The following is a 27,860-nucleotide window of genomic DNA, read 5'->3' on the forward strand; positions in this document are numbered from 1 at the left end:
TGAGACCTCCCACTCAGCTCCCCTCTGCCTCACCTGCCCACAGGGTGCCGTGCACAGGCTGGGAACAGGCTGCAGGGTGAGCGCAGGCTCCTGTCCCGGGTATCCTGAGTCGGGACACGGGCTCCAGCACTGGTGCCCACTGCATGGGGTCCATGCCAGGTGCAATTTGAGGGCAGTGCCCAGTCTCCCAGGACCCCGACACATCCACTGAGGGCCCTCAGGGTGGGGAGAGTGACCGGGCAGCGTGCTCACCAACCTGGACAAACCACAAGACAGACAAGTTATCAAGTGGCACTTTACAGCCTCCTTACATCAAACTGTCCAGAAAGCACGCTTGGCCTGTCAATGCAGAGCCCTGGGCCAGCCCGGCACACTGTGTGATGTCTGGCGTGACAGGGATGGTGTCAAAGGCCTGGGCAGGAGGCCGGAACCAGGGCTGGAGCCCTGGGAAAGGCCAGGCCCGCCCATCCGGCAGCCCAGCAGGGACTTCGCTAACGCTGGGTTTCCAAGTCAAATGGTGCAAAAGAACCACCTGGAGCTGCTACAGGAACGTGGACCTGACGTCCTAAAAACTTTTACGTAGCTGTTACACATGGCCGGCCAGAAGGTGGAAAACGGTTCCCTTGCCAGTCCCCGGGACCTTGTTGACAGCCACCCCCCGAAGGCCGGTTTCAGAAATACACAGAGCCCTCCACGTTCACCAAGTCCAGACTGCTCTTCCACAAGGATGGAGGGCGGGCGGCGGAGTGACGAGGGGATGTGGGTGCAGTGCAGCTCCTGAAGACTCTGGAAGGCCGAGTGCGGACGCTGGGCAGCTGTGAAACACAGACAGCTGAACAGCTGCCTTTGGAGTGTCGGCCCACACAAGCCCCACTTCCTCCTGGTGGATCTAGCCTCATACCGCACAGAGGGGCAGCAGCAGTAAATTAGGGTCAGTATAGCAACATACAGCATGGGGAAAACGCAGTGTGAGGAAAACTCCCTAAAACTACTCGGCCCTCCCGCCACGTGCCACCAAGCCCTGTGGTACGTGGAGGGCGAGCCCAGCCCTGAGACGATGCTGCAGACCCGAGCAGGACTTGGTGACAGGCCTGTGTGGGACACACTGGGTACCCGCAGGCCTGTTCTCAGAAGTGAGTTCACTGGGACAGCCGGGGGCTGAGCTGCCGAGGAAGGCAGGGCTGGTGGCCTCAGAGCCATGACACGTGCCCTCCCCACAGGATGGGAATGCAGTCAGCCCTGCGGCATGTACCACCTCATTCCTACTTGGCGAGCACTCCCCTGGGTGGCAAGAAGCTTCAAGTAACTGAGAGGGTTCTCCCTCCCTTCGAGGGCAGCGCTCTTGGCTCCATTCCTGTGCCTTCTGCAGGCCTGTGGCTGAGTCTTCACAGGACACTCCTGCTGGTGACCAATGTGGCCCCAAGGGACCACCTGCCTGCCACCAGGGAGAAAGGCCCTGGCCACTCCCCAGGGAGCTGCTGACTCAGAGGGCCTAGGCAAATGGGGTGTCGGTGGCCCGGCTGAGCCTGTGGGGAGGCCACGTCCACATGACCCTTTCTCTCTCCGGGGAGGACCAGCTGGTCTCCAGGACTGGGGTAAGGCCATGTAGGGGCGGCGCCCGGTGGGTTCACCTCAGGGGGAGAAGCCACGCAGGGCCCTGGGGTGCTGGCGGGGCGTGGGGGACTGGGGCGTGACTGGGCAGGAAGGCAGCATTTTGCATCATCCAGTGTGGAGCACCTCAGGCCCAGACTCGAGGCCTCAATCCGGACTTGTGTCAGATGCTACTCAAGAGTCAGGCAGACCGTCATTATGAAGATTAGTTAATGAATTAGGTGCAGATCAAAAGTAAATCAAGAAAGAGTTCCAGTAGACACAACGGGATCCACGGGAGACACCGTGCTGTTAGGGCGAGGCACGGAGAGGTCAAGGACATGGCCCAGCAAACATGCGCAGACAGACACTGCCATGGACAGTTCAGAACCAGCATCCGCAGACTGGATGCAGGAGCAATCCTCAGAGCCTGGGGCTTTCTGCGGTGTCTGTGGGGTGGCACATCTGGCCGGCTCCACCTGGCATCAGCTCCACAGTCCTCACCTTCCTCCCAGGCGCCTTCCTGCCCAGCCTGGCCGAACAAGCCATCTCTGGGCCACTCAGCAGCACACCACGGTGCCGGTCCAGTCACGGTTCCCGGAGGCTCCTAGGAATCCAGACTGAGTCTTTGTGGAATGATGAAAATTAAAATTACTCGGTTACAGAAGTTTCTGATTTATTCTAGACCAAATATTAGAATCGCCACAGAATCACCTCAAAGCAGTCACTCTCACGTCATTTCCACCACGACGGTGCGGCAGGCAGAGGTGTGGCGGGGCCGCAGGCCTAGTTCTGCACCTCTGCCGCCTCCTTCTCGGCCTTCTCCTTGGCCTTCTCCTGCTCCCCCACCTTCTCTTCCTTCTCCAGTGTGGCCACAATCTCAGCCACCTGGCTGGTGGAGATGTGTATGTCTTCTTTGTCTACCAGCTCGATCACCTGCACCGAGGAAGGGGGCTTAGCAGGCTCCAGGCCATGCAGTGACTGTGCTCCCTCTACAGCCCAGGGAGGTGGGACGCTGCCCCTGCCCTGGGGCCATGGACAGTAAGCAAGGCTGCCAGCCCCAAGTCCCCTGGCCAGTGCCCGGGTGTGGCCTGTATGTGGCCTCCCCAGACCAAAGCACTGGAGGTGGGGGCCAGACCGAGAAGGCGAGAGAGCGGAAGATGCTGGGGACAGGAGCCTGACGGCGCCCTGGTTTTAGCGGAGTGAAAGAAATAAGCCAGTATTTGTGGTCACGTCTGGAGCACCACTGGGGCCACGGGGGCAGTTTCTCTCCAGGATTGTAAATGACTCAGGAAGGCGCTGAGGAGCTGCAGGTTGGTCCAGACACCCCAGGCAGGCTGCATCCTGTCCAGGCCTTGGGAGCCGACCTGAACCCCAGCGGGTGCACATGGGAGCCTGGTCCTCCTGCCACCTCTCAGGTCTCAGATGAGGAGCCCTGCAGGTGACTCACCACCCCGTGCCCAACTGCCTGCCACAAGAGTCCCTGAGCAACGACTGAGGGAGGACGAGCCTGGGGCACAGCTGCTTTTGCCTCCCAGACTAGGGCCCCACTCAGCACCAGGTGGCCTGTGCCAGAGGGCACCCTTAGGACACTGTGCTGGACACGTGTGGGAGAGGGCACTGGGACGCTGGGCCAAGGCCATGACCCTGGGAGCAGGAAAGGGAAGCAGGCGATGGAGGGGCCCGGTTCGCTCCCACACCAGGGCATTTACACGCTGACGACCTCTTCCTTCCTGTGTGGCCCTGGATGAGAGCACATGCCTGGAGGACACCCACAAACACCGACCCAATATAGGCTGTGAGGCTCCCATGGGCAGCAGGGCAGCACAGCCTCCGAGACCCACCTTGACAAGGTCGTCGATGTTGATCTTGCCGTCCTTATTTTCATCTAGTGCAGAGGCCAAGCTGACCAGCTTGTTTTCTGGAATGTGCTTGATTTGTTTCATGGCACTGATGAGCTCCGTGACACTGATGACGTTCTCCCTGGGGGCACAGCCTGCATGTGTACCTCTGCACCACATCTGTAGCTCCTGCCAGTCACTTGAAGCCTGGCAGCCACGTGAACTTGGCAACCTTCCACAGGGACCCTGTCGTGGGGTCCCCAGCCCTGTCAAGGATCCCCATGCCCTCTCCTCCAGGTGGTGTCCCTCGTGGACACCATCGGAACAGGGTACCAGCATGTGTGTGCATCCCTCAAGCACAGGGCCTAGGGCAGGAGTGGGCCTTGGTGCCAGCTGCCTGCCACACCCTTGTGGTGTTGCTCTGTCTGCCCAGCGGGCTCTCACTTGAAGGCAGCAACCCCTGCAGCAAAGTGGGACACACACAGACCACCCACGGAGGAGACAGACAGCCCTGTGTGGCCAGGCTGCAGAGCAGGAAGAGGCAAGAGCCAGGTGAAAGCCTGGTAGGTGGAGGAAACAGATGCCAAAGGGAGCAGCTGGAGGGCAAGGGAGAACGCAGGGGAAGGGCAGGTGGGGGAGATGGGAACCAGCCCTGGGCATGAAGGAAAGAAAAGTGTGGGCAGGACTTTGGCTGGACACAGTCCTGGGTGGGGCTGTCTGGCTGAGAAGCCTGGTCGCCCATTTGGGAGTCAGGATGGCCGGCGCTCGGAGCCCGGCTGGGCTGCCCACTCACCCCCCGGGCGCGCTCTCGTCTGGGCCCAGCCTGCCAGTCTGCTGGCCCGCCTCCAGCTGCGCGATGAGCCCATCGATCTGGCCGATCATCTGCTGCACCCGCTGTGTCAGCCTCTTGCTGGCTTTCGATTCCTCCACGAGCTTGTCCTCACCAGTCTTGGAAAGCTCCCTCTTGATCTCTCGCAAGTCCTAGTGAAATTATTTGCAGCTGTCAAGAAAGTCTGTCTTGGGCAAGGGAGGGTTCTACACTAAACTGAACCTGAGAAACTAATCCAACATGCTTGGGTGCAGGAGTGGCTCAGCAGCAGGCCCTGCCCAGTGTGCATGAGGCCCTGGTTCCATCTCCAGCATCACGAAGCAACAAGACAAAGCGAAGCACAGCAGTTAATCCCAACCACAGGAAGTTGCAAAATCTAACTTCTATCCCACAAACTTCCTCTTACTATTGTGAACGCAAATGATACTGCAGAGAAAACAGAACCTATTCCGAATCTCAACTTTCTTCCCATTTGCTAAAGAATAAACAAGTGAAGAACCTACGGATCCCAAGTGTCCTTCTTCCCAGATTCGAGCTCACTCAGCTGTAGAGCAAACATCGCGGGGAAGGATGGGCAGGCAGCAAGGGGGACAAGGTGCCACGTCACTGGGAACAAACCGGCTTCCGAGGAAAAGCCACTGGCACCTAGCAATGGTAACACGTCTCCCAATCTCAGAATGCATCGCCTTGTCCAACAGAGCCAAAAAGTAGTTCAAAAGATTGGAAAGCAGTATTTATAAAAAAGAAAAAAGGGGGCTGGGGGCAGGAAAAGGGGGAGCCGAGCGGCAGAGGCCTGCCTAGGCCTCCAGTAAAGAAAACTAAAGACAAAAAAACCCACGTGAAAAAAGGAAAAGGATGGCTCTCTTAGGGAGTCGTGAACAAAACAAGACCCCACTTGTCAAGGGACCAAACCGTCCACGGATGCCAAGGCTGCCTCTTGGTGTCCGCAAGGCCACTCACGGAGAAAGGGGCGATGGCCACACGCTGGGGAGGCCCCGGTCTGAGCTTGCCAACCTGATGCACTCTTCCCCCACGCGCCCTGGCGCGCCACATTCACACGGGCACTGCCCAGCTCTGCGGGGTGACCGTGTCCCCTCGCTGCATGTCTCCGCCTCGGCAGCAAAGCCCACGCCCACCTCACTGTAGTCCTGGACGTCCTCCTTCAGCAGCTCCAGCTCCTCCTTCTCCTTGGTCAGCGACTTCTTCTGCTCCTTCAACTTGGAGCAGGCATCGCTCAGGACATCTATTTCCTCCTTAGTTATTTCCTCTTCCTGGGGGGACAGAAACAAGCAAACAAGTCTAAGCCAAAGGGAGCTGTCGGCTTCTCTGCTGGTGCTGTAGACAAGCGCCGGGGGCAGAGCCACCAGAGAGACGGCGCCCAAGCCCACCTGCACTCTTCCCAGCAGCCTGCACACCGAACAGCCGTGTCCAAGGTGTCACTGGGTGGGCTGTGACCTGCGTGTAGTGTATAGCAGGGAACCCACCCACAGCCAGGACGGTGAAAGCGCGTCACCTCTCCTGGGCCCCTGCTCCCAGGACCCCCCCACCCCAGGCAACAGGGCTCTGCCAGCTGCGCCTCAGGCATCCTGGACTCCAGAACCAGAGTTCTCTGTGTCAGTCTCCTGCAGTCAGTGTGAGTGTGGGCCTTGCATGGCCGAGGAGCCTGACCAGAGCCAGCCGTCTGCTTGCCTTGGGCAGATGTGTGCCTGGTTTCCCAGTCTCAGTGATCACAACTCAAGCTGCTGGGACGTCGGGGTCTGAGCGCAGGACAAGCACCCGGGGGCAGCTAGCCTCAGTGAGGCTTTTTGGAGAGCTGTCTCAGTGGCTCCCGACACAGCCTCACCAGTACCTGGCTAAGGTGCTCCCACTTTCTTCCCAATGGGGCTGTGGACGAGACCTGGGCCCAGAACCCGCACCAGCAAGTGAGCTGCGCCTGAGTGCGCGCCCAGCCCACGGTCTTCTCTTCTGCTGGGAGGGGCCAGAGCCCAGCGTCTGGTACACAAGTGCTCCACAGTCTGCCCGGCTCCAGCCCGGGAAGTCAGGTGTGGGTCACCCAACAGCCTGCAACAGCACGTCCCCCGCTCCGACCCCGCCTCGCCGGCAGCCAGTGTGCAGAGTGCTCTGCCCATTTTACAACCACACTCTCCCGTCTGGAAGCTGTGAGAGTGGGTATACAGCCCAGACACAGGTCTGCGCTTTACTGACACTTCCTCCTTGCTGGTAGCTTCATCTTTACAAGTGTTTCTGGAAGCAAAGTTTTCAACATTTGATACAGGAACCAATATACTATGTTTTTGGGTTGTTTTTTCTTTTTTTTCAGTACCAGCGTTTGAACGCAGGACCTTGCACTTTCTAGGGAGGCGAATTTTTGTTATTTTCTTAAGACAAGAGTTTCACTGTGTAGTCTAGGGTGGCCTCAAACTCGCAGCGACCCTCCCGCCTCCTGAATGCTAGGACCACAGGCATGCACCACCACACCTGGCTTTATTTTTCAGTTTTATGGCTCATGTTTTTGTGCTGTATTTAAGAAATCTATACCAAGCCCAAGGTCACTCAAATTTTGTACTGTTTTCCCCTAGGAGTTTTTATGATGCTCTTTGAGTTAATTTTCAACACTGAGTTATAAAGAGGTTAAGGTTCACCTCCTTGCTCACAGCTACCCAACTGTCCCGCACTTGGGGAGGCCGTGCCTTTCCCATCCGCAGCCGCCTGGCAGAGCCTCCGCCGGCCCCTCCGTGTGCTCATTTCTGTACCCTCTTCAACTTGCCTGGCCTCCTTCCTGCCTCGCAGCAATGCCCTCCCAGCCCTTGTCACACATCTTGCTAAGTGCAGTTCAATAAAAACTCACTTTTGTCACTTCCTAGTGGTCATCTTGGCTCTCACATCCTCTGCATTTCCATATAAATTTTAGAGTGTTCTACGGTGGCACATGGCTGTAATCCCAGCACTCAGGAGGCTGAGGCAGGTTGATCGCCGCAGTTCAAGGCCAGCCTGGACTACACAGTTGAGTTCAAGGCCAGCCAGAACTATATAGTGAGACCCTGTCTCAAAAAAAATTTAGAGAGCTGGGGATTTAGCTCAGTGGCACCAAGCCTGCCTCACAAGCACAAGGTCTGAGTTCAGTCCCCAGTACCAGAAAAAAAAAAAATTAAGAGTAAGTTTGTCAATTTCAATAATAACAACAAAACCTTCTGCGGTTTTGGTGGTTTGGAGGAAATCTATAGATCAGTTAAAGGTGTGGATGGTGCCTCACATCTGTAATACCAATGCTCTGGGAGGCTGAGGCAGGAGGATCTCAAATTGAGGCCCAGTCCGGTCAACTTATCAAAACATTGTCTCAAAATAAAAATGTTTTAAAGGCTAGAACTGTAGCTAGTCCAAGGACCTTCAGTTCAATTCTCAGGATCACCCCAAACCAAATAAGTACATACAGATCAGTTTGAGGAGAATTAACCTGGCAGCTACATTGAATCTTACATCTCACCATCCACATTTCTAGCTGACCTCACAGCACTGTCACTTTCAGTCCATAGCTCTGAAATCCTGTGGTGGTGACGGTGGGTGTGTCAACTTGGACCAGCTTTAGGGTCTGCCTGGGGCTGGTGCAGTACACTCCTTGGTGTATCTGGGTGGGTCATGGAGGCGTGGCCTTGGGGTCTGCTTCTGGCCCCTTCCTCTCTGCCGCTGTTCCTCTGCTGTTTCTCAGCTGCCACGAATGGCACACCTTGCTCCACTGTGATGGTCCTGCCTTGGAGGCCATGGACTGAATCCACCAAAACCATGAGCCAAATTAAAGCTCTCCTCCTTTAAGTTGCAGGTGTCAGGTGTGTCCAGCAACAGGAACGCTGACTGACACATTTCTCAAATTCATCCTGAGGACCCTAATGTAAATGATAGCTCTTCAGCAGCATGGAGAAGCACAACTGGTTCTACACAGTCAGACCCTTTGTGACCAAGGATTATGTCTTCCCTGACTCCAGCGGGAGTTCTGTGGGGCACACCCGTCTCAAGCAGACACAGCTGCAGATGCTGAGGCGCCTCTAGCACTCTGTGCCTGGGCTGTCACACGTGCTCTGGGCAGTGTGGGTGACCAGGGGCTGCTGTCCTCAGTCTATTAACAGGGCAGCTAGAGACTGTCTATTACAATGCTAAGCCAGCCTGTGCTCCCAGGACAAATCACATGTGGCCACAGTTCTTTTCATGGAAGAGTGCACCTGATCTGCTAGTTTGTCGAGAGTCCTCATGTATGTGCGCTCAGAGTTCTTGAACCCATCCAGGACTCAGCATCAGGTGATGCCTACACCATGACCCATGTGGGGGATGCCCGCTTCCTCTCCTGCCCGGAGCTCTCCTCCTCACATCTGATCCTCTGTGCTCTGGGGCTGGATACTCCCGTGACCCTGGGTGCCATCTGGGCCAGGGAAAGGGTTTTAGCTGCACATTTTGACCCCACGGCCAGGAGCTACTTAGGACACTGGCCTTGCGTGTAGTGCCGTCCATGTGGGAACTGCAGGACTGGGAGCTTGGCTTTTCAGCTCTTTAAAGGTTTGTGCACTAAGACATCTTGGTGACAATTCAGGCCTCAGTTCTAAACTTCCCTCCCCAGCTACGTCCTCAACTGGCAGGAAACTGATCCCACTTATCTCTGAGTCCACCTGGCTGCCCTCACTGCTGAGGGCCCCTGTTCCCCATGAGCTCCTGCCTGGTTCCTGTGGGGCTTTGCACCCTCCCCCCATGGCACAGGATCCTCACTTGCACCCTGAGGCCTCACCCCCACTCCCTGCCACCACTTCCTCTCAATCACAGGCCACAGGCCCTGGCCAGCCTGTCTTCGCCTGCTGGCCCCGACCCCCTCCCTGGTCTGAGTGTCACTGACCTTCAAGCCCTCCAGCACAGGGGCAGTGTCCTTCAGGGCCTCAGAGGGCAGGATCACATCAGGCATCTCCGGTCGCAGCTCGGCCACAGGCTTCTCAGGGGTGGTGGCACCCACACCTTCTAGCTCAGCGCCCTTCTGAAAGGTAGAAGCAGCGCAGTCACGCCAGCAGCCTTGCTGGGGGCCACAGGGCACAACAGTGGGGACCTGCAGACCCACACACACACTGGCTGTGCAGCCAGAGTGCAGCAGAGGGCTCGCCTGGCTCTGGTCTTCCCTCATGACCTTGCAGAGCAGAGACTGGGGCTCGGGCAGGCATGGGAAGGACCTGGGGGCCTCAGCCCCAGGTACCACAGGCTCCCAAGCCTCCCCTGGGGGAGTGCCAGTGACCCCTGCCTGAGTGACGAGCCGGGCCTCTGGACCTGGACACACGAAGATGGCCAACCCATGTCTTGCACTTGGGCTCGCCTGCTCCCCTGCACCCTGACTACTCCTCAAGCTGACATGAGGGACAGTGATGGCCATGGCACTGCTCACCGCCGCCTCCACCTCTGCGGCCCGCTGCAGCTCCTTCTCGTGGTGCTCCTGCCGGATGGCGGCCTCCTCCTGCAGTGTGGCCTCTAGCTTGGCCTTGTTGTCCACCTGCTCGCCTTCCACCTCGGCTGCTTTCACCTGGGCCTCCTTGGCCTATAGAGGAGGGGCGCCTGGTAATGAGCCTGCAGCCCTGCCCTGCATCACCATCTGCTTCACACAGGGGACAGAGCAGTCTTAGGATACTGTGAATGCAGACTGCAGAGCTGTTGTCTGGGGCGACACACACAGGGCAGGGCTGCCAGTGCCCCAGAGACTATGCCTCTGTGGGCGGTGAGGAGGATGGTCCCCGGCTCCCCAAGTGGGCAGTCAAGGAGTCTCCCTATGACACATACCACAATCTCCGGGAGGGTCTGGAGCGTAGACTTGAGCTGGTCAGCAGGTGAGAGAGTGTCGGGGAGATACATGGCCCGAGATAACACGAGCAGCGATGTGGGCACCTCCTGGTGCAGGTGCAGGTCCAACCACTGCAACCAAAGACAGGCTCCCAACATGCTGCCTGCCACCTGACCCCACTGGTCACCCTCCAGGGCCTGGGGCTTTCTGCCCGGAGCTTCTGATACGACCCTGGTTTGCTAAGGAAGGAGTCCGGTGGCAACAAGCCAAGAGAAACCTAGCGGATGGATTCATCAGGGCCCTTAACAACTTCAGAGAGGCGTTTCCACCTGCTGCTCTCTTGGGACCGATAACCACCGTGGTACACCAGATCTTTGGCCCCTGTGCCAGGCCGCCACAGCCTTGAGAGCCAGCAGCACACTTTCCCTTCACCAGTTCTCCACACTCACTACCACAGGCCAGGCGCCATGCCAGACTGCTTTGGCAACACCAAGACAACTTCAAATGCAAAAACACTGACCATGTTTGGACATGAGCTGAACACAGGGCAAAAGATGAGAAGAAGCACTCAGAACAGGGTGAAAACGTGGAGCCGAGGGGGTCACAGAGGGAGATGTGGATGGCTCAGCCCACACCCCCATACTGTAGCCCCACGGGTTGTGCAGCCTGGCCGGGCACATCATGGCCCTGCTCGGGGGCTCTACGGGCTGGGCTTGCAGAGGCTGGGCAGCTGAGACGGCAGAGTGGACGCAGGGCAGCCCTGGCAGAGGCTGCTGAAGACATAGCCAGAGGAGGATAAGGATGGGAAGGCTCCACGTGTGAAATGCAGCTGTATCAGAAAGAAGTGGGATTTGCACATCCAACTGGCAGGCTGAAGCCAGTGCCCAGGCTCCTGCTCAGGGGTCCCCATGCTAGGAAGCAGAGCAGAAGTGAGCTCCTGGTGCCCTGACCTTCCCAGCCCAGCCACAGACACTGCCCAGGCCCGAGTGGACCCACCTCACCTGCCCCTGAGTGACCAGACAAGCATCCAGGACAACCACAGCACGGCCACCACGATGAGAGCACCACACGGCACATGAGTGTGCTGCAGGTGAGCTAAGAGACAGCCCAGAACTGACCAGGTGTCCTGACAGCCCCAAGCTCCTCACCACCCTACCTGCCAGCCTGGAGCTTGGCAAAGCCTCCGTGAGTCTTTGCTGCTTTTTGTTTCCTTCTTTCTCTTGGGGGTGCTGGGATGGAACCCAAGGGCTCTGGTGCACTGGGCAAGCTCTCACCATGGAGCAACGCACCTGGCCCTGGTGGCATTTCCCACATGCACCAGCACTGGCCTGGCTACAGTGGGTGGGGCCACACACCTGCTTCAGCTGGCTTCGCAGCCGGTCCTCGGTGACGCCAAGGGCCCGCATGCCCCGTGCCCGGCATGCCGCTTGCAGCTCCTTGACATTCAGGCTGTCCACCCCTTCCTCAGCGATCAGCTAGAACAGAAGGAGCCAGTTACACTTGGCAAGGCCAGCAGAGGTGGGTGTGGTGATCTTACCACACTGGGAACCAAGTTTGAAATCAGAAGCCCTTTCCTAACGGGCTCTGCCAAGCAAGGACAGAGCATCAGCCAGTGAGTACATGCATGGGAGCACCGTGTAGGCCCCACAAGCACAGATGATTTTCATGCACCACTTATAAGTCAGGTGGCAAGAATAAAGACAGCAGAAGTAAAGAAGCAGGGAAGCTTCTGAGGCCTGCGTGGCCCAAGGCTCACCTTGTCATCGGCCTTTATGGACCGCAGCCGCATAGTGAGCTGGAAGCGCAGGAAGTTGTTGGTGCCAATGGACTGCAGCTCCAGCAGCTTGCACAGCGCCACCAGCTGCGGCCGCGTGAGGTTGTCCAGGGTCAGCTCATCCTCGAACAGCTTGGAGAAGCGCATGATTTCCTCGTTGCTGGGCCTCTCCCCCGTCTCACGGATCTGCGGAAACAGCCCAGGGCTGGCTCACCCTGTGGTCAGCAAGCAGGTTCTCCAGCCCTGCTCCTGACCTGGTGCCTCCTTCCTGTGCTCCTCCAGGCCCTGCACTCCCCGCCACCACAGAGGGGCAGGGCTATGTCCTGGCCACTGGTCTGGCTCAGCTGGTGGAGAGAGCTCAGCTGTTTCAGCCAGCAGCTCCCTCCTGGGGCTGAGCACAGGGTGTGGGCAGCTGGCTCGAGCCATCCCAGGAGCCCCGAGTACAACCCAAAAGATGCAGAGAAAGGCAGAGCCTGATGAGGCCTGGTCACGCGGGGGCCCCACCCAGCTCAGGGAGGCCAGCACCTTCTGGAAGAACACGGAGAAGTCCTGGGTGGCGCTGCCCTTGGCCGCCTTGTTCTTCAGTGCCATCTCCTCGATGGTGTCCTGGAGGAACTTGGCCAGCTCCAGCTTGACCCGCAGCTCCTTCTTCAGCCTCTCTTCCTGCAAGGCCGAGGGACTGTGCTCACCCCCGACTGCTGCTCTGCCCATACGCCCCCACCTGGCCTTGAACAAGGCCACTCTCACCCAGGAGCAGCACTTCCTGCAACCCTCCCCTCCCCTCTCTCTCTCTTTCTAACAGTAATGGCAACTGAACCCAGAGCCTTTGCAGTAAGCTATGTCCTGACTTTTTTTTTCAGAACTGGGGATCAAACTCAGGACCTCGTGCTTGCAGTGCCACTGAGCTACATCCCTGGCCCAGATCTTTTTTTATTTTTTATTCTGAGACAGTGTCTCACTATGCACAGGATGGGCCCCACTTGCAATTCTCCTGCTTCAGCCTCCCAGAGTGCTGAGACTACAGGCCTGTGCCACCACACACAGTTCTTTCATGGCTTTTAATAACACAGGACTTACGTGCCAGGAGTGGCGGTGCACACCTGCAATCCCAGCCCTCAGGAGGCTGAGGCAGAAGGATCATTGTTGAGTGCGAGGCCAGCCTGGACTACACAGTGAGACGCGGTCTCAAAACAACAACAACATATAATGAAAAGTGTGACTAGAGCAGGGACTGGCAAACCGTCCCGTGGGATGGATGGGGAAGCTGCGGGCTACATGGAGCTGCCGCCAGACACAACTGCTCACCTCGCCTGGGGCCTCACAACCAAGCCCAACCACGCACACATGGCTGGGCGTGGAGGCCTGCGCCCCTGCTGGCGTAGATGCCACCCCTGAAATGCCAGGCGCAGATCAGGCGAGGGGTGTGAGATTCCGTGGGGATGCACTGGCGGCCGGGCTCCCTTACCTTGATGGACTGGGTCTCAAACGTGGACGGCAGCATGTTGGGAAAGAGCTTCACGGCCACAGGCAGCAGGAACTCCATGAAGGGGACCACCACGAAGACCAGGAAAGGCACCAGGCGGAAGAGGTCGGCACAGATGCGGAGGAACTGGAGAGAGCAGGCTCCGTCAGGGGACACTGCTATCACCGCCTAAGGCACAGCCACGGCGTGACCCTGACTCCAAGTGCCAAAACCACACACCTCCTAAAACTCATTTCTTTCTCAAGGTCAAGACCACATACGGTACCATCCAGGTGAGGTGGGGCACACCTGTGATCCCAGTACTCTGGGAGGCTGAGGCAGGAGGGTCCCAAGTTCAAGCCCAGCCTGGGGAGGGCAAGTAAGCAACTTAGTGAGACTGTCTCAAAATACAAAGGGGCTGGGTGTGCAGGTTCCACATCCAATCCCCAGCACCCACCACAACACCATCTGGCCTTCAGCAGAATAAGCTGGAGGCAGCACAGATCTCCTGCGGCTCCTCCGAGGAGCCTCGAGCTGACAGATCCAGAGACAGGAAGCCCGCCAGGGGCTCCACAGCAAGGTCCTGGCTGTCGCCTGATAGCACTGCTTGCTCGCTCGCTCACTCGCTCGCTTGCTCGGCAGGGCCACCTTCCTCCAGCAGAGCCCAGCACCTGCCAAGTGCGGCCCCCTCACCCCGGCTCAGCTGTCTGCCCCTGTTCAGTGCAACCCACAGACTTACGCGACAAGGGCACATATGCATCTCCTACTCAGACAACATCTATACAACTTTTCTAAATTCTCACACGGTTTTCCATTGCTTTTGTTGAAGAGATACTTTCTGGGCCGGCGATTTAGCTCAGTGGTTTTGACGCCTGCTGCGCAAGCGCAAGGAACCGAGTTTGATCCCCAGTACCAAAAAATAAAAAATAAAAAAAAGAGAGACACTTTTTAGTGACCTTTAGTGAATTTTAAGAGCAACACACTGAGACTGTCTCAAAAATTTTTTTAAAAAGGATGAGGATACAGCTCAGTGAGAAGGCCTTGCTTTTGACTCCCAGTACCAGGAAAAAGTCAATTTCTACAACTACCAGGACAAATCGACAGTTTGTTCAATCCAAATTACCTCTGAGACCTCAAAGCAAGGAAATACCAGCCAAGGTGCACAGGCTCCCCAGTGCTGACTGGGGCCTCAGCCTGCGCCTGGCCAGCTCTGCCTGGCCTTGCGTGGCCGCTCTGACTCTGCTTTTTCCTTTAGGTCTCACTTTCTGCAATGGAAAAGCAAAGATGGCTCAGAGCAGCCCAGGAAGGCGAGGAGCCCAGAGGAGCCCAGAGGAGCCCTTGGCTCCCATGCAGCCCCTCCTGGCAGTGGGGAGCTCTACCCCAGCCTTTCTCTATCTACACAGCACCTTTTAGATTGCTATAAACCTAAAATTACCCCACAGCGAAAAGCTTACTTAATTCTGGTCATGGTGGCATGGTACTTGGGAGGCTAAGGCAAGAGGATCACAAGTTCATGGCCAGTGTGGGCAACCTGGTAAGACTTTTTGTTTTGTTTTGTTTTGTTTTTTGAGACAGGGTTTTGCTACGCAGTTTATGCTGGCCTCTAACTCGAGGAGATCTTCCCACCAGAGCCTCCTGAGCGCTGGGATCACAGATGTGCATCACCACACCCAGCTAGACTCTGTCTTAAAATATAAAATAAAAAGGGCTGGGAATGTAGCTTACAGTAGAGTACTCCTGGCTTTAATCCTCAGTACTACAATAAAATAGTAGTTATGATAAAGAAATAAATAATAGTGAGTGCACGCTCACACAAAAGTAACAGAAGCCCTCAGGAGCCAGGAACAATGAGGTGTTCCTGGGAGGTAGTGAAGGAGGGACAGACCCCAGGACTGCACTCTGGGCTCACCAGATCCTGCAGCATCCATGGGGGGCAACACAGCAGAAACAGGCTCAGCACCCAGCAGGGGCCTGGAGGTGAAACTCCCTGGAGATAAACTCAGCACGTGCCACTCACCTGGAGAGGTTCATAGCAGGGCAGAAGCCACCCCCGCAGGGGCCAGGAAAGGGTAAGCTATGCTCAGCGGGGAGGTAAGTGTGTTCAGAGTTGTTGAAGACGAAAGAGAAGGAATTAAAGACTCAAAAGAAAGGCAAGAGGACTGGGATGTGGCTCAATGGCGCAGAGCACAAGGTCCTGAGTTTGATCCCGGTATCAGAAAAAAAAAAGAAAGAAAGACAAAACCCTACCAGGAAGGCTAAATAAACCAGCTTAAAAAAATCCAACAGACCTTCTGAAGGGAAAAAGACACTATGCAAGAAAACCCTGGGATGACCGTGTAGCTCAGTGGTGGACAGTGCAGCCCGGGTTTGATCCTCAGAACTGCTAGAGGTAGATGGATAGATGGACAGACAGGCAGATAGAAAAAGCAAACCTCAGCGGACACATCAAACAGACCACTTCAGCTAGAAAACAATGAATAAAACAGAAAGAAGGTATCTTCTTAGCTGCAGCCCTGAGACAGAAGAATTACCTTTTTTGCTCTGTTTTGTTTATGAGCTGGGTCTCACTGTGTTGCCCAGGCCATGAACTGTTCTCCTCAAGCAATCTTCCTGCCTCAGCCTCCTGAGTGTCTGGGACCACAGGCACCAACTTACAAGGACCACAAAACCACATGATTTAAGAAGACCCTTTTCAGACGAGATCGGGCACATTCAGGACAGTATGGCTGTAGACAAGAGGACCTTTTTCAGAGCCAGAAGACAGCGAGAGTGGGTGTAGCAGATGGCACCCAGGTGCTCCCATGGCCCCAGCTCAAGGATCCCACGAAGTGACAAAGACAGGCTTGCCCAGAGGGACACATGAGCCCTGAACACAGACCTGGAGGCAGCAAGGCCGGAAAGGCAGACAGGCCTGGGAGCCAGCTCCTTGGGAGGTGGAGGCCAGCCGGCACCTTCGTGAGATGGACGCTGTCTCGAAACACGGTGGAAAGGCTACGGATGCTGCTCCAGGGACAGCACTTGCCTGGCCCACATAGGCCTGGGCTCCATCCCCAGTAACAGAAGAAACAAAGGCAGGCTGGGGGCCAGCAGCCACACAGGGTGGGGCTCTCAAGGAGCGTGGAAGCCAGAGGCAGGAGCAGCACCGCTGTGCCAGGGGCGGAAGGGAGCCCAGCATCAGCAGGCAGCTCAGCTCCATTCTCACAGGCTGCTAGGTTAGGTCAAGAGAGAGTCCCCGAAAGGTCCCCGTGGTCAGAGGGGGCTCTGGAAGGGGACTGGACACGCTATTCTTCTGGGAGCTGAAGGTGGGGAAGAGGGGGCGCTGGGGTATGGCCTGGAAGGGTGTGTCCCTAGCCCCACTTCGCCCTGCTTCTCCACACTTCTGCCATAGGCCCAGTGAATTGGGACTGAGCCAAGCAAACCTCTCCTCCTTCAAGCGGTGGGCACTGAGTATTTCATCCACGTAACAAGAAAGTGACTAACACATAGGCTTTGCTAACTTTATGAGCAGAAGCAAAGAGTGAGCCCTAGCAGCGCTTTCCAGAGACCCCATTACCTGTCTACGCTCCCGGCGGGTCAGTGCGTGGCCGTGCAGGATGCGCCAGAGCATGCGTGCGGCGATCTTGGTGTCGATCCACAGCAGGCGGAAGCCGTGGTAGTAGTGCTTGAGCTCGTCCAGCACCCTCTGCCCCAGGGACTTCTTCACTGCCACCGGGGCCGCTGGGCTGTACACGGGGCCGCCCTCCTCCAGCTTTTTGTTCTTGTCCTTCAGGGACTTGAGGGACTTCTCCACCACAGAGTCATCGCTGAGACAGGGTGACGAATGCCAGCCACGCACAGGAAGGTACCTGGGCCCCCCGACAACCACACCCACTGCAGTGGGAGTCCATGGTGCTCCTGCCACCATACACAGGCGCTCAGGCCTCAGTGTCCAGTGGCCACAGGGCTCCACTCTGAGGTACAGGTACAAAGGGTGGGCCGGGGCACAGCAGCCAGAGGGGACAGTCCTTGAGAAAGGAAAAGAGAAAATAGCCAAGGGGAGCCAGCACACCAACGGGGACATCAAGCCACACACCACAGTGCATCACAACCACACATACAACCCCAGCTGATGCCTGAGACCCAGAAACCCAAATGACATGGGGCTGAGGTGGGCTGCCCCACATCACCCCTAGCCAGCCTCAAAGTCCCCAGAGATACCTCAACAGATGGACACGCACATGCGCCAAAGCCTGAGCCAGGAATGTGACCAACCTCTGGGTAACCCCGGCATGGGGAGGGCAGTGCACTGCTTGGGGACTTGGGAAAATGGGGTGCAGAATATGTCACCTTTCCAGTCCTGAGGTCCTCTCCCTCACAGGTGACTCTCAGAATCAAAGGTCCCGGGGCCAGGGGCAAAACAACAGAGCCTAGGCCGCTCCACAGGCCCACCTGCCCAGCTTGGGCCCCATGCCCCATGCTGTCCCCACTGTGTACCCACAGACTGTCACCTGATGCAAATGCCATGAGGGCCACTGAAGTCCCAGCCCCTCTGCCCATACTGCGGCCTCCCTATAGGAGTTAGAGGAGCAGCCATAGCAGCCTGGCCGGAGGCCAGAGTTTGGAGCCCCTGAGACACATGAGGAGCAGGATGCCTGTCATCACCAAGACTAAAGGGATGCACACACGGCTGTCCAGGGCCATGACCTCCTGCTTCCCTCACCTGCCACCCAGAGACTCCAGCAAGCCACACCCCAGCCTCCACCACCCTGCAGGCTGAATGTCGCACAGCCACCACTCTGCATCCACTGGACACATGAGGGCCCGAGCTCTGCCATGCGCCTCCATGTGGCTCCTTTCCACTCTGCGGCTTCCATGTGGGCCTGACCAGCTAATCGGATCTGTGCCTGGCCCTCTGTGTCAGCCTATGTCCAACCCAGGATGCTGCATGTAACCGCCACACAGGCACCTGTCAGGAGGGCCAGGTGGGGCCACAGGTGGATCCATGGGACAGAGGACACCAACTCACCCAGGCCAGGGCATGCAGGTGGGTCCAGTAGGAGCAAGGGCACAGAGGCCAGGCTCCAGGCCTCGCACCAGCTCTACTGCCACTCGAGGGTCCAGCTTTAGGGGACAAGTAACCAGACACCAGAATAGGGTGGGGAGAGCAGAGCCACAAATGTGTGTATCTTCCTCAGTGTGCATCCTTCTGTGTGTGTCCTCAGTGTGTACTTGTGTGCAGCCCTGTGTTAGTGTGACCGCTCCTTCAACTTGTCCCGCCCATGCCCCTGCGTGTGGCCGTCCCTGCAGAGCCAATGCCCCACCCACCCAACCTCTGTCCACTGTCAAACCCTGGGCCTGGGAGGGGCCTTGAACCCACCCTTCCCTAAGTCCCAGTGTCCCTGAAGGTCAGGCCACCTACAACATAGCACAGCCCACTCGAGCTCAGAGCCACTGGGCCCCAGGCCACGTTCTTGCCTTCTGTGTGTGCCTCAGACTCGCGGGCAAGTGTGGGTGACAGAAGTGCCACACATGGAGCAAGTGTCACTCCTGCCTCCATCAAGCTGACTTATCTAATTCTGTACTCCCCATATGCCAGGGAAGAGCCCGGCTTCCACAAGAGGGAATGACAGTCTGCTGTTGCAGAGGCAAAACAAAAACACGAAACAAAGTCAACAGGCAAAACAAAGACCTGAAAACAGACCAAGTGGACAGGCATGGCGTCACTCGAACTCAAGCCCAGCACAAGCAACTCAGGAAGACCCTGTCTCAGAATAATAAAAGGGCTGGGATGTGGCTCAGTGCAAAGGCCCCAAGTTCATTCCCCAGTAACACACACACGCACACACACACCACAAAAACCCAAAACAAAACAAAAACCAGACCAAGCAGAGAAGCACACCCTGTGCAGTGAGGGCTGGGCAGCCCTGCAGCTCCTTCAAGTTCATCAGAGAGCTTACTGTCACCAATGATCTGGCTGCAAAGGGTTAATTATTTCCAAAAAGCAGAAAAACATGCAATTCTTTAGAAGTGCCCACCACCACAAAATCAGGCTGGTTGCTGCCGGCTGGCTCACTTTCCACAGCAGGGACCGAACCTGGACCTGGGAAAGCCGGGCTATCTTCTCTCTGCTGTCACCTGACCTCCTCCTGGTTTCCTTTTTGTTTGTTTGTTACTGGGTTTGAAACTAGCACCTTCCTGTCGGGAGCAATGCTACCTAATTTTAGGGTAAAATCATTTGGTCGGCCTAGTTCTCCTGCCTACAGCCCAGCCATGGAATTCCGAGACATAATTCCATCTTGGCCTCCGGTCACAACTGAGACCTCAGTGATCCGGTGATGCTGTGATGCTCCAGGACAAGAAACACCCTGGGAGCTGAGAACATCCAGGGAGGAACAAACATCTCCTCAGTTCCTCCTTGTTCTTGGACTGTTACATCTTGTTTACGCGGATGTACGGAACTCTCTGCAAGTCATGTTATATGTTTCTCCTGATGGTGTGGTAAGCTGGGGGCTTTCGTCTCTGCCGGCTGGAGCAGCCCTGATCAGACCCAAAGCTCAGCTTCTTCTCTGTCTCGTTTTTCTACCTTTCCTGTCATTCGCCGTGTGCTGCCGTGGCTCGCAGGAGACCAGGACTCACTGCAGAGGTTCCGGTAACGTCCCCTTTCCCTGTTCCCTCCACCTTCCCACTGAGCTGCATCCCCAGGCCTTTTTATTTTTTGAGACAGGGTCTTGTTCCGTTGCTTATGCTGGGCTTGTACTTACATGCTCCTGCCTCAGCCTCCCAGAGTGCTGGGATTACAGGTGTGTGCCACCACACCTGGCTTCCTTCCTTTTTTTTTTTTTTTCTGCTACATCACCTGAAAGTGGGGAAAAACCCCACTTAGCAAAAACAACAAAGCAACAAAAACTACAGTCCCGCCAGGCAGGCAAGCTGGCTACATGAAGAAGCTTGGGCATAACTGTGAAGCTGTTTACTTGAGAATGCTGACACCTGTGGCCACCTGGACATCTGCTGTCACCTCAGGACAAGGAAAAGTAAGCAGTGCTTGCAAAAAGGAGCCTCACCACATCAGCTGAAAGGCCCCAGGGAGTGGGCATAGGGACACAGGGTGGGGACCTGCCCTCCTGGCACCTCGAGCTCCTGATGCTTGTCAACACACATGCAAATGCCACGGCTACGAACACCTGCATGAGGCTCCCCAGGCAGCCCTGAAACTCCTGCCAGACAGGCTCAAGCAGCCCAGTGACCCCAGGTCGAGCCAAGGACACCAACCAGACACCACCCTGTTCTTGCAGGATGTGATGCCCACGAGGCAGGTGGCGGAACCACTGAGCTAAATTTTAAATCCCCGCCCCTTTTATCTTCTAACTTGAACCTAAAATGCTAAAAAAGGTACTCAACAAATCCAACATCCACTTCTAATAAAAACACTTTAAAGCCGGGGATTTAGCTCAGTGGTTCCACCACCTGCCTCTCAAGCAGAAGGTCCCAAGTTTGATCCCCAATACCAAAAAAACCCAAAAAACAAAAAACACTTTAAAGTTGGGTGTGGTGGCGCATCCTTGTGATCCCAGCATTCGGGAGGCTGAGGCAGGAAGGATTGCTGCGAGTTCGAGACCAGCCTGGGCTCCGCAGTGAGATCAAGGGTGGCCTGGACTATAGAGTGAGACCCTGTCTTAAAAAAAAAAAAAAAAAAGAAAAGTAAAAAATAAATCAATACAAGGGATGAATAGGGAACTGGGATACTGTTCAGTGGTACAGCACCCCTGGGTTCAATCCTAGCACCACAAAAAATTTGTTAAAATGTCAGGCAGGGGCTGGGCATGGTGGATTGGGTACTTGGCATGAGTGAGGCCCGGGGTTCCATCCCCAGCACACACACAAAAATATATATATACATATACATGCGCGCACACACACCTGGAAAGACCAGGTGAAATTTCACAAGTCACTATTCCTAAGTGGTTTGGTAGGTTTAGCAGCAATATAGTCACAATCCCAGAGTGTACAGTTGGCAAGTTCATCTGGAAGAACACTTAAGAATTCAGAGGAAGGTCCAAAAATGTGGTTCGAACCTGGTCTCTGAAGAGGGGCTGGGACAGAGCTAGGGAAATGGTGGATAGCAGGAGCCAGTACCAGACAGACCCATCCCCTAGAGGAGGACAGATGCCTGGGCAGGCTGACCAGGGTGCCCTGCCCACCACAGGTGGTTCACAGGTGAAACTGCCCACAGGCCAATTCCCAACCCACACCAGGCATCAGACTTTCACTGACACTTCACTCCCAGGCCTCCAGTGGGGCCACACCCCACACAGCACCCAGGAGCTCAACCTGCCACAGACCCACATTCCCTTCAGAGTAAAATCCAGACAGCAGGAGTACGATGCTCAGTGCACACAAATCAGCACCCCCACCAGCACAGAGCCTTCCTGACACAGCCTGGGCTGAGGTCCCACCTGGGGCTTGGAGTAGGAGCCAGGGGCAAGACTGACTGTCCAGCTGTCACTACCTAACCAAGCGCCACATGGGCAGCAGTGACCCTGCCATAGAGACACTGCCCCTGCTCACAAAGCCACGTACACCTGGCTCCTCAACCAGCACCCAATGAAGCCACAACACCAAAAGCTCACCTTAATATAAGCTTTCACATGTGAGTACAGTTTTTATTTTAGGGAGTTAAATGTCTCAGAAAGCCCCGTTGGACACATTTTACAGCTGAGATGAGATAGTTTAACAGCCTTTAATGAACATAAAAAGTCCGCCGGGGATTTAGCTCAATGGTTCTGCCAAGGGAGTGGAGCTGCAGCCAGGAGGGAAGGGGAGTCCCCTGGGACACAGGTGAGACCAGGCTGCCACCAGCAGGGACAGTGCAGGAGTGCAGAGACCTGACAGGGAGTGTGCTGCTCTCCAGGAAGCCCTTTTGCACTGGCCCACCGAGTGGCAGTAGCACCACTGCCTCACTTTGGACAGTTACCACCTGTCAGTCACCTCTTGTCATCCTGGTAGGTGTCAAAGGGAAGATGTGGCCAGAGCCAGGAGAGGGGCCTGTGTGGTCCTCCCTATGTGGGCATGCTCCTAAAGGACTAAATGCATGCGAGGCAGGGTCCACTCTGCCCACTCACAGATCCCCACAGCCCAACGTTGCCTGACACAGCCAAACAGCCTTGGCACAATCATGCCAAAGGTGGCTGGGGGAAACATGGGAAAGATGGGTCCCCTAGGCCCACAGCACTGCATGGGCTATGGTTACAACTGTGCTGGAAACAGACACAGAATAAAAAGTCAGGAAAACACACCAAACCCCTAGGCATATGTGTAACTGGTACTAGGTTTAGGAGTATTTGTTTTCTTAAAATTTACTGATACAGGGCCTGGGATTTAGCTCAGTGGTTTTGCCACCTGCTGTGCAAGCACCAAGGACCCAAGTTCGATCCCCAGTATCAAAAAAAAAAAAAAATTTACTAATACAGTTATTACTTTTCTTTTTTTTTGGTACCGGGGACTGAACTTGGGTCCTTCTGCTTGCGAGGCAGGTGGCGGAACCACTGAGCTAAATCCCCGGTCCTACAGTGATTATTTTTCAAAATAAGCAGGTTTAAAAGAAACAAAGAACAAGCAAGCCCGACCAGCTGGTCCCCAAGTAGCAAGCATCCCCACAAGCTGAGCGTCCTCCAGCGGACAGGTGCAAAGGGACGGGTTTACTTACACTCGGCTTATCAACCCCACAGTGCCGGTACACCTGAGACACGCTCCATACCCCAGACTACCTGTGACAAAAACAAAGACATGGTGAGTAAGGGGCTCCGCCAGGCAGCTCTCCCATCGAGCTCATGCGGGACTTTCTCCCAAAAGCTCTCAAGTGTTTCTGAAGCCACTGGGCATCAGAAGGCTCAGGGCACTAGCCGCAAGGGCCTCCCAGTCAGGGAGCAGGGTCTGGACAGCCCCGGGGGCCAGGCAGGCCAAGGCCAGGGATGGCCCACTGGGTTCCCCAGCCGAGTCCACCCCGCTGCTGGGCAAAGACCAGGACACACAGAAGCCCTGATACAGACAGCCCTGACGGACAAGCAAGGATATCAAACGGCCGGTGAGGGCGGGAGCCACGGGCCAGCATGGCACAGCGGGGCCAGGGTGCCACACCAGGAGGGGCCAGGCGGCCATGCAGAGGCCAGGCAGGCCAGGAGCCAGCAGGACAGCAGCAAGGACAGCAGAGTATTGCTCTATGTCGCTGACAGGAAACAACTCTCCCACTTCTGTCCCCCACTTAGGGATTTGCAGCATTAGGGACAGTATGACTAGTAAGTCAGGGGCTGGGATCAAGAGGGCTGGTCACCACCATCCACAATTCATAACATAAAGATATTAGCCACAGCAGGGCATGGTGGCACACCCCTGTAATCCCAGCACTCTGGGAGGCTGAAGCAGGAGGATGGCAAGTTTAAACCTGGCCTGGGCAGCTCACTGAGACAGAAAATTTTTAAAACACCTGGGGATGTGTCTCAGGTCTAAGGCCCAGGATTCAATCCCTGTATCAAAGGGGAAGGGGGCGGTGTTAGCTACACTCTATCAGCATCAAGTGTAACAAGTTAAAACAGCCCAGAGAGCACACTGAGCTTTTCCTGGCCCCTCCTCCAGGCAGAGGCCAGGGCTTCCTCCTGCCCCGCACCTCTACCTGGCCCCCCAGTAAGCAGACAGCCTGGGAGGATGCTGAGGCCACCTAGCAGTGTCCACTGCTGCACTTTTACATGGAGGCTCCCGTGACCCCTCAGTTCTGAGAATCTGCTAGAAAAACTCATGGAATCGACTCCACATCATAGCTTATCACAACACAGATGAGCGACCAGGAGAGGCAAGAGGTGAAGATGCGGGGGCAGGCAGGGTCCCCGAGACAGGGCTAACTCACCTGGAGCCCTCTGCACACCCCTCCCAGAGGCTGGGTAAAGTTCCAACCCTAACCTTCGAAGGCCCAGCCCCGCCTCAGGTCTATCTAGGGCTCCAGAGCCCTGGGCATGAAAACAAGGTCTACCATGAATAACAGAGCTGATCTGGTCAGTCACTCTGAGGCCTTGGGGCTCAGTGCCAGAAACAGGAACAAAACCCAGGTACATCCCTCATTATAACACACCTGTCCTATTGTGTTTTTCCCTTAAATTCTTTACTGGTACATTTTAGGTATACAATACGTTTACATTTATCACTGGGTGCTTGTACCTGTACATGCTGTATCTTGGTTCTTCTGTTTTCCCCATTATCTGTGTGCCTTTCCCCCCCTCCACCGTTCCCTATTTACATAGACTTTGTTTCCATTCTTTTTTTCTTGTAATTTTTCCTTTTCCTTCTTCCCTTTCCCCTTCCCCTCCCACCACCCATACACTTTTGGACCTTTTCCTATTTCAAATTATTATTCATTTTCATCCTTATTTACACTTTCAGTTTCTCACACTAGAGATACTATTTGGCATTTACACGTGTGTCCTATTTATTTCACTTAAGAGGATGGCCTCAATGTGCATCCATTTAGCTATAAATGTGTCTAGTTTCTCGTTTTTTTTAATTTTAGTTTCTCATTCTTTATGGCTGAGTAGTACTCCATTTTACAGAAAAACCCCATCTTTATCCAGTTTCCAGTTGATGGGCACTTGGGCTGTTTCCAAGCCTTAGCTATTACAAACTGTGCCACTCTAAACATGAGGACACACACATCACTGTGGTATGATTCTTTTAATTCTTTGGGGAAGATCCCCAGCAGGGGGATATCTGGGTCAAATGGGACCTCTAGTCCTACTTCTTTGAAGTATCTCCATACTGATTTCCACAGTGGTTGCACCAGTCTGCACTCCCACCAGCAGTGGAGCAGGGTTCCTTTGTCCCCACAGCCCCGCCAGCATTTGTTACTGGCTGATGTCTTGATAGCAGCCATTCTTTCTGGGGTGAGGTGCACCTGTGTTGTTTTTGAGACAGGGTCTTGCCATATAGTTTGGGCTGGCCTTGAACTCACCGTGTGGCCCAGACCCCAGACCAGGGCCTCCAGAAGACTATGCTTCCCCCAGCAGAGCCTTCACACAGTCCCACCTCCTCCCACAGCCCTTGGAGGACCGAGGCACACAACCCAAAGGCCTGTCTGCAGCTCCTAAGACTCGGCCTCAGCCCTGGCCCACACCTGGCCCTGCGTGGCCCTCTGGGCCCTTCGGTCGGGCTGCACACGTCTCTCCCATAGAACCCTCAGCGGCACTGACTGTCGCACTCCTACCACAGCAACTTCCTCCCAGAGAGGTGTGGAAAGGGGAGGAAAGTAACTCAGCATCAACACTGACAAATCTGACAGCAGATCCTTGATAAGTTGTAATGAGAACAATATTCAACTGTGGCCCAACGCTCCCAAAACCCATGGTTCCCAGTCAAAATACAAGACAATCATCAATAAACACCAATAAAACCACTCCACAGGGGCCGGGGATTTAGCTCAGCGGTTCTGCCACCTGCCTTGCAACCGAAAGGTCCTGAGTTCAATCGCTGGTACTAAAAAAAAAAAAAAAAAAAAAAAGCACTCTACAATATTATCTGCCCAGTACTCCTTGAAACCATTAGGGTCATGGAAAACTAGGAAAATCTGAGGGTCTGCCGTGAGGATTACATGTAATGTGATGTCCTGAATGAGTCCAGGGACAGAGAGAGGACACTGGAAAAAAGCATGTGTGGAATGAAGTAGGGAATAGGTGGAGGGACCTGAATATAGCTCACTGAGACAAGGAACTGCAGTAAGGTGGGGTGCTCCTGAGGGCCTGTGGAGGCTTCAGAGACCCACTGCTGGGCCACCCTCAGCTCTGGATTCCCTTTTGGTCCCACAGCAAAGCAATGGTCTACTATCCACCCTGTAGTGTCTAATAAAAACTACAGATAACAGTCCTGCTCCTGGAAGACCAAGACCCTTAAAGAAAAAAAGCAGCTAATTTTTTTCTTGAGACAGGGTCTCACTAGGCAGTTTAGGCTGACCTTCAACTCACTATGTAGCTCAGGCTGGCCTCAAACTGGTGGCAATCCTCCTGGCTCAGCCTCCAGAGTGCTGGGATTACAGGCATGCACCACCACGCCTGGCTGAACCAGAGAACTTTTAAGCCATAAACATGCCACAGAAGGGCTGGGGATTTAGCTCAGTGGTTTCGTAACCTGCTGCGCAAGCTCAAGGACCCGAGTTCAATCACCAGTACCAAAAAAAAAAAAAGCATGCCACAAAAATGTGAAATGGCAAAGTATTTTATGGCCATCAACAGGTACAGAGAGCTCTCTCAGCAGTGCAGGCCTAGAGGCTGCTCTGACCCCACTGGGCACTACCCTGGCTCCCACTCCTTCCCAGCCAAGATCTGATCTTGTCCTGGGGTTTCTGTAAACCCGAAGGCTACTGGAAATGGTTTCTGTTTCTTGGGCCTCTCACTCTCAAAGAGCAAGCTTTACCTTTCCCTCAACCTTACAGACAGGACCCAAATCAGAAGGTTCACTGAAGATGCAGCCCCCTGGGCTGAGCTGGGAGTCGGAAAACAGGAAACACCGTCCCAATCCCAGGGACAGGGACCCAGGGTCTATCCTGGCCTAATCCTGTCTCCCCTGAGTGTGACCAAATGGGCACTCCTGCACTCTCGGGTGCTAAGTCAGAGAGGGCAGTGCCAAGGCTACCCCGCCCTGTGGAACTTTCCCAAACTGTCAGAGACAGTGACCTGGGGCGACCCGGGCGACTAAGGTCACGCCACTGCCTAGCCCGGACAAGGCCTGACATCGCCATGCCCGTAGCCCCAAGTAACAGGAGCAGCGGGGAAGGCTGGGACAAGGAGGCGGGGAGACTGGCATCGAGAGATGGCCAGGGCATGCCAGGTCGGGACAGGCCCTCTGGGAGGGCGCTGACACGCGGAGTCGGGACGCCTGGGGAGAAAGCCGGGCAGGGAGGAGGACCAGGACATCGGGGCGGAAGCTGGGCACGCGGGGAGCACCAGAACAGCGGGGAGGAACCCGGGCATAGAGGAGGACCGGGACACGTGGGAGGGACCGTCGCGGCAATGGCCCTCGCCCGCAGCTCCGCTGGCTACTGGATGTCCCCGGCCCGTGCTCCCTGCCCGCTCACGGAACCCGAGCGCCCTCGAGCGGCGCGAGGTTGGCAGCGAGTGGAGCCTCGGCGGCCACCCACCGGGTACGGCGGCGCTTACCCCGCGGGGCGGCGGAGCCGGGCGGCGGGAGGCGGACGGGCGCCCGACCGCGACAGCTCCTCAGCAAGATGGACGCCATGCGCCGGCCGCGACGGCTTCCGGCTGCGGCCACTTTCTTGCCCTGCTCCGCGGCTCCTCGCCGTCCAGGCAGCGCCTAGGCCCAGCCGCGCGGGAAGTGACGGCGGGGTCAGTTTCTGGCAGCAGGCTCTCAGCTCAAGGACCCGGCACCGGTAGCGGCCATGTCCCGGCACCGACGTCCGGAGGCACGGGGCGGGGCGGACCGGCTGCCGTTCCCATTGGTCCCATGGGCGCCGGGCGCCGGCCAGATGAGGGGCCGGGCCCGCCGCCGACTACCGGTGCCGACTGGCATCCGGCCTCCTGCCCTTCCGGCCC

General features: G+C 56.0%; 1 protein-coding gene across 3 annotated transcripts; it reads right to left on the bottom strand.

Moving 5' to 3' along the window:
- Positions 1–542: 542 nt before the first annotated feature.
- Letm1 (leucine zipper and EF-hand containing transmembrane protein 1) lies at positions 543–27,860 on the bottom strand. 3 transcript variants are annotated; one of them, XM_004847407.4, is made up of 14 exons: positions 27,468–27,860; positions 22,982–23,042; positions 16,850–17,300; positions 13,300–13,443; positions 12,360–12,497; positions 11,817–12,020; positions 11,416–11,535; positions 10,060–10,191; positions 9,671–9,820; positions 9,137–9,271; positions 5,397–5,531; positions 4,225–4,412; positions 3,435–3,573; positions 543–2,526 (listed from the first exon to the last, which is right to left on the bottom strand). In XM_004847407.4, the coding sequence occupies exons 1-14, from the start codon at positions 27,544–27,546 to the stop codon at positions 2,377–2,379; spliced, it is 2,226 nt and encodes a 741-aa protein (XP_004847464.1). In that variant the 5' UTR covers positions 27,547–27,860; the 3' UTR covers positions 543–2,376. The 3 variants fall into 3 exon arrangements, with proteins under 3 accessions (XP_004847464.1, XP_087043348.1, XP_087043349.1); XM_087187222.1 differs by having other exon boundaries at positions 13,300–13,485; positions 27,468–27,855; XM_087187223.1 differs by having other exon boundaries at positions 9,137–9,268; positions 13,300–13,485; positions 27,468–27,726.

Source organism: Heterocephalus glaber, unplaced genomic scaffold (assembly GCF_053883595.1).
Source record: "Heterocephalus glaber isolate CG9 unplaced genomic scaffold, H.glaber_assembly_v1.0 deba00001509, whole genome shotgun sequence".
In the NCBI taxonomy this organism is placed as follows: Eukaryota; Metazoa; Chordata; class Mammalia; order Rodentia; family Bathyergidae; genus Heterocephalus; species Heterocephalus glaber.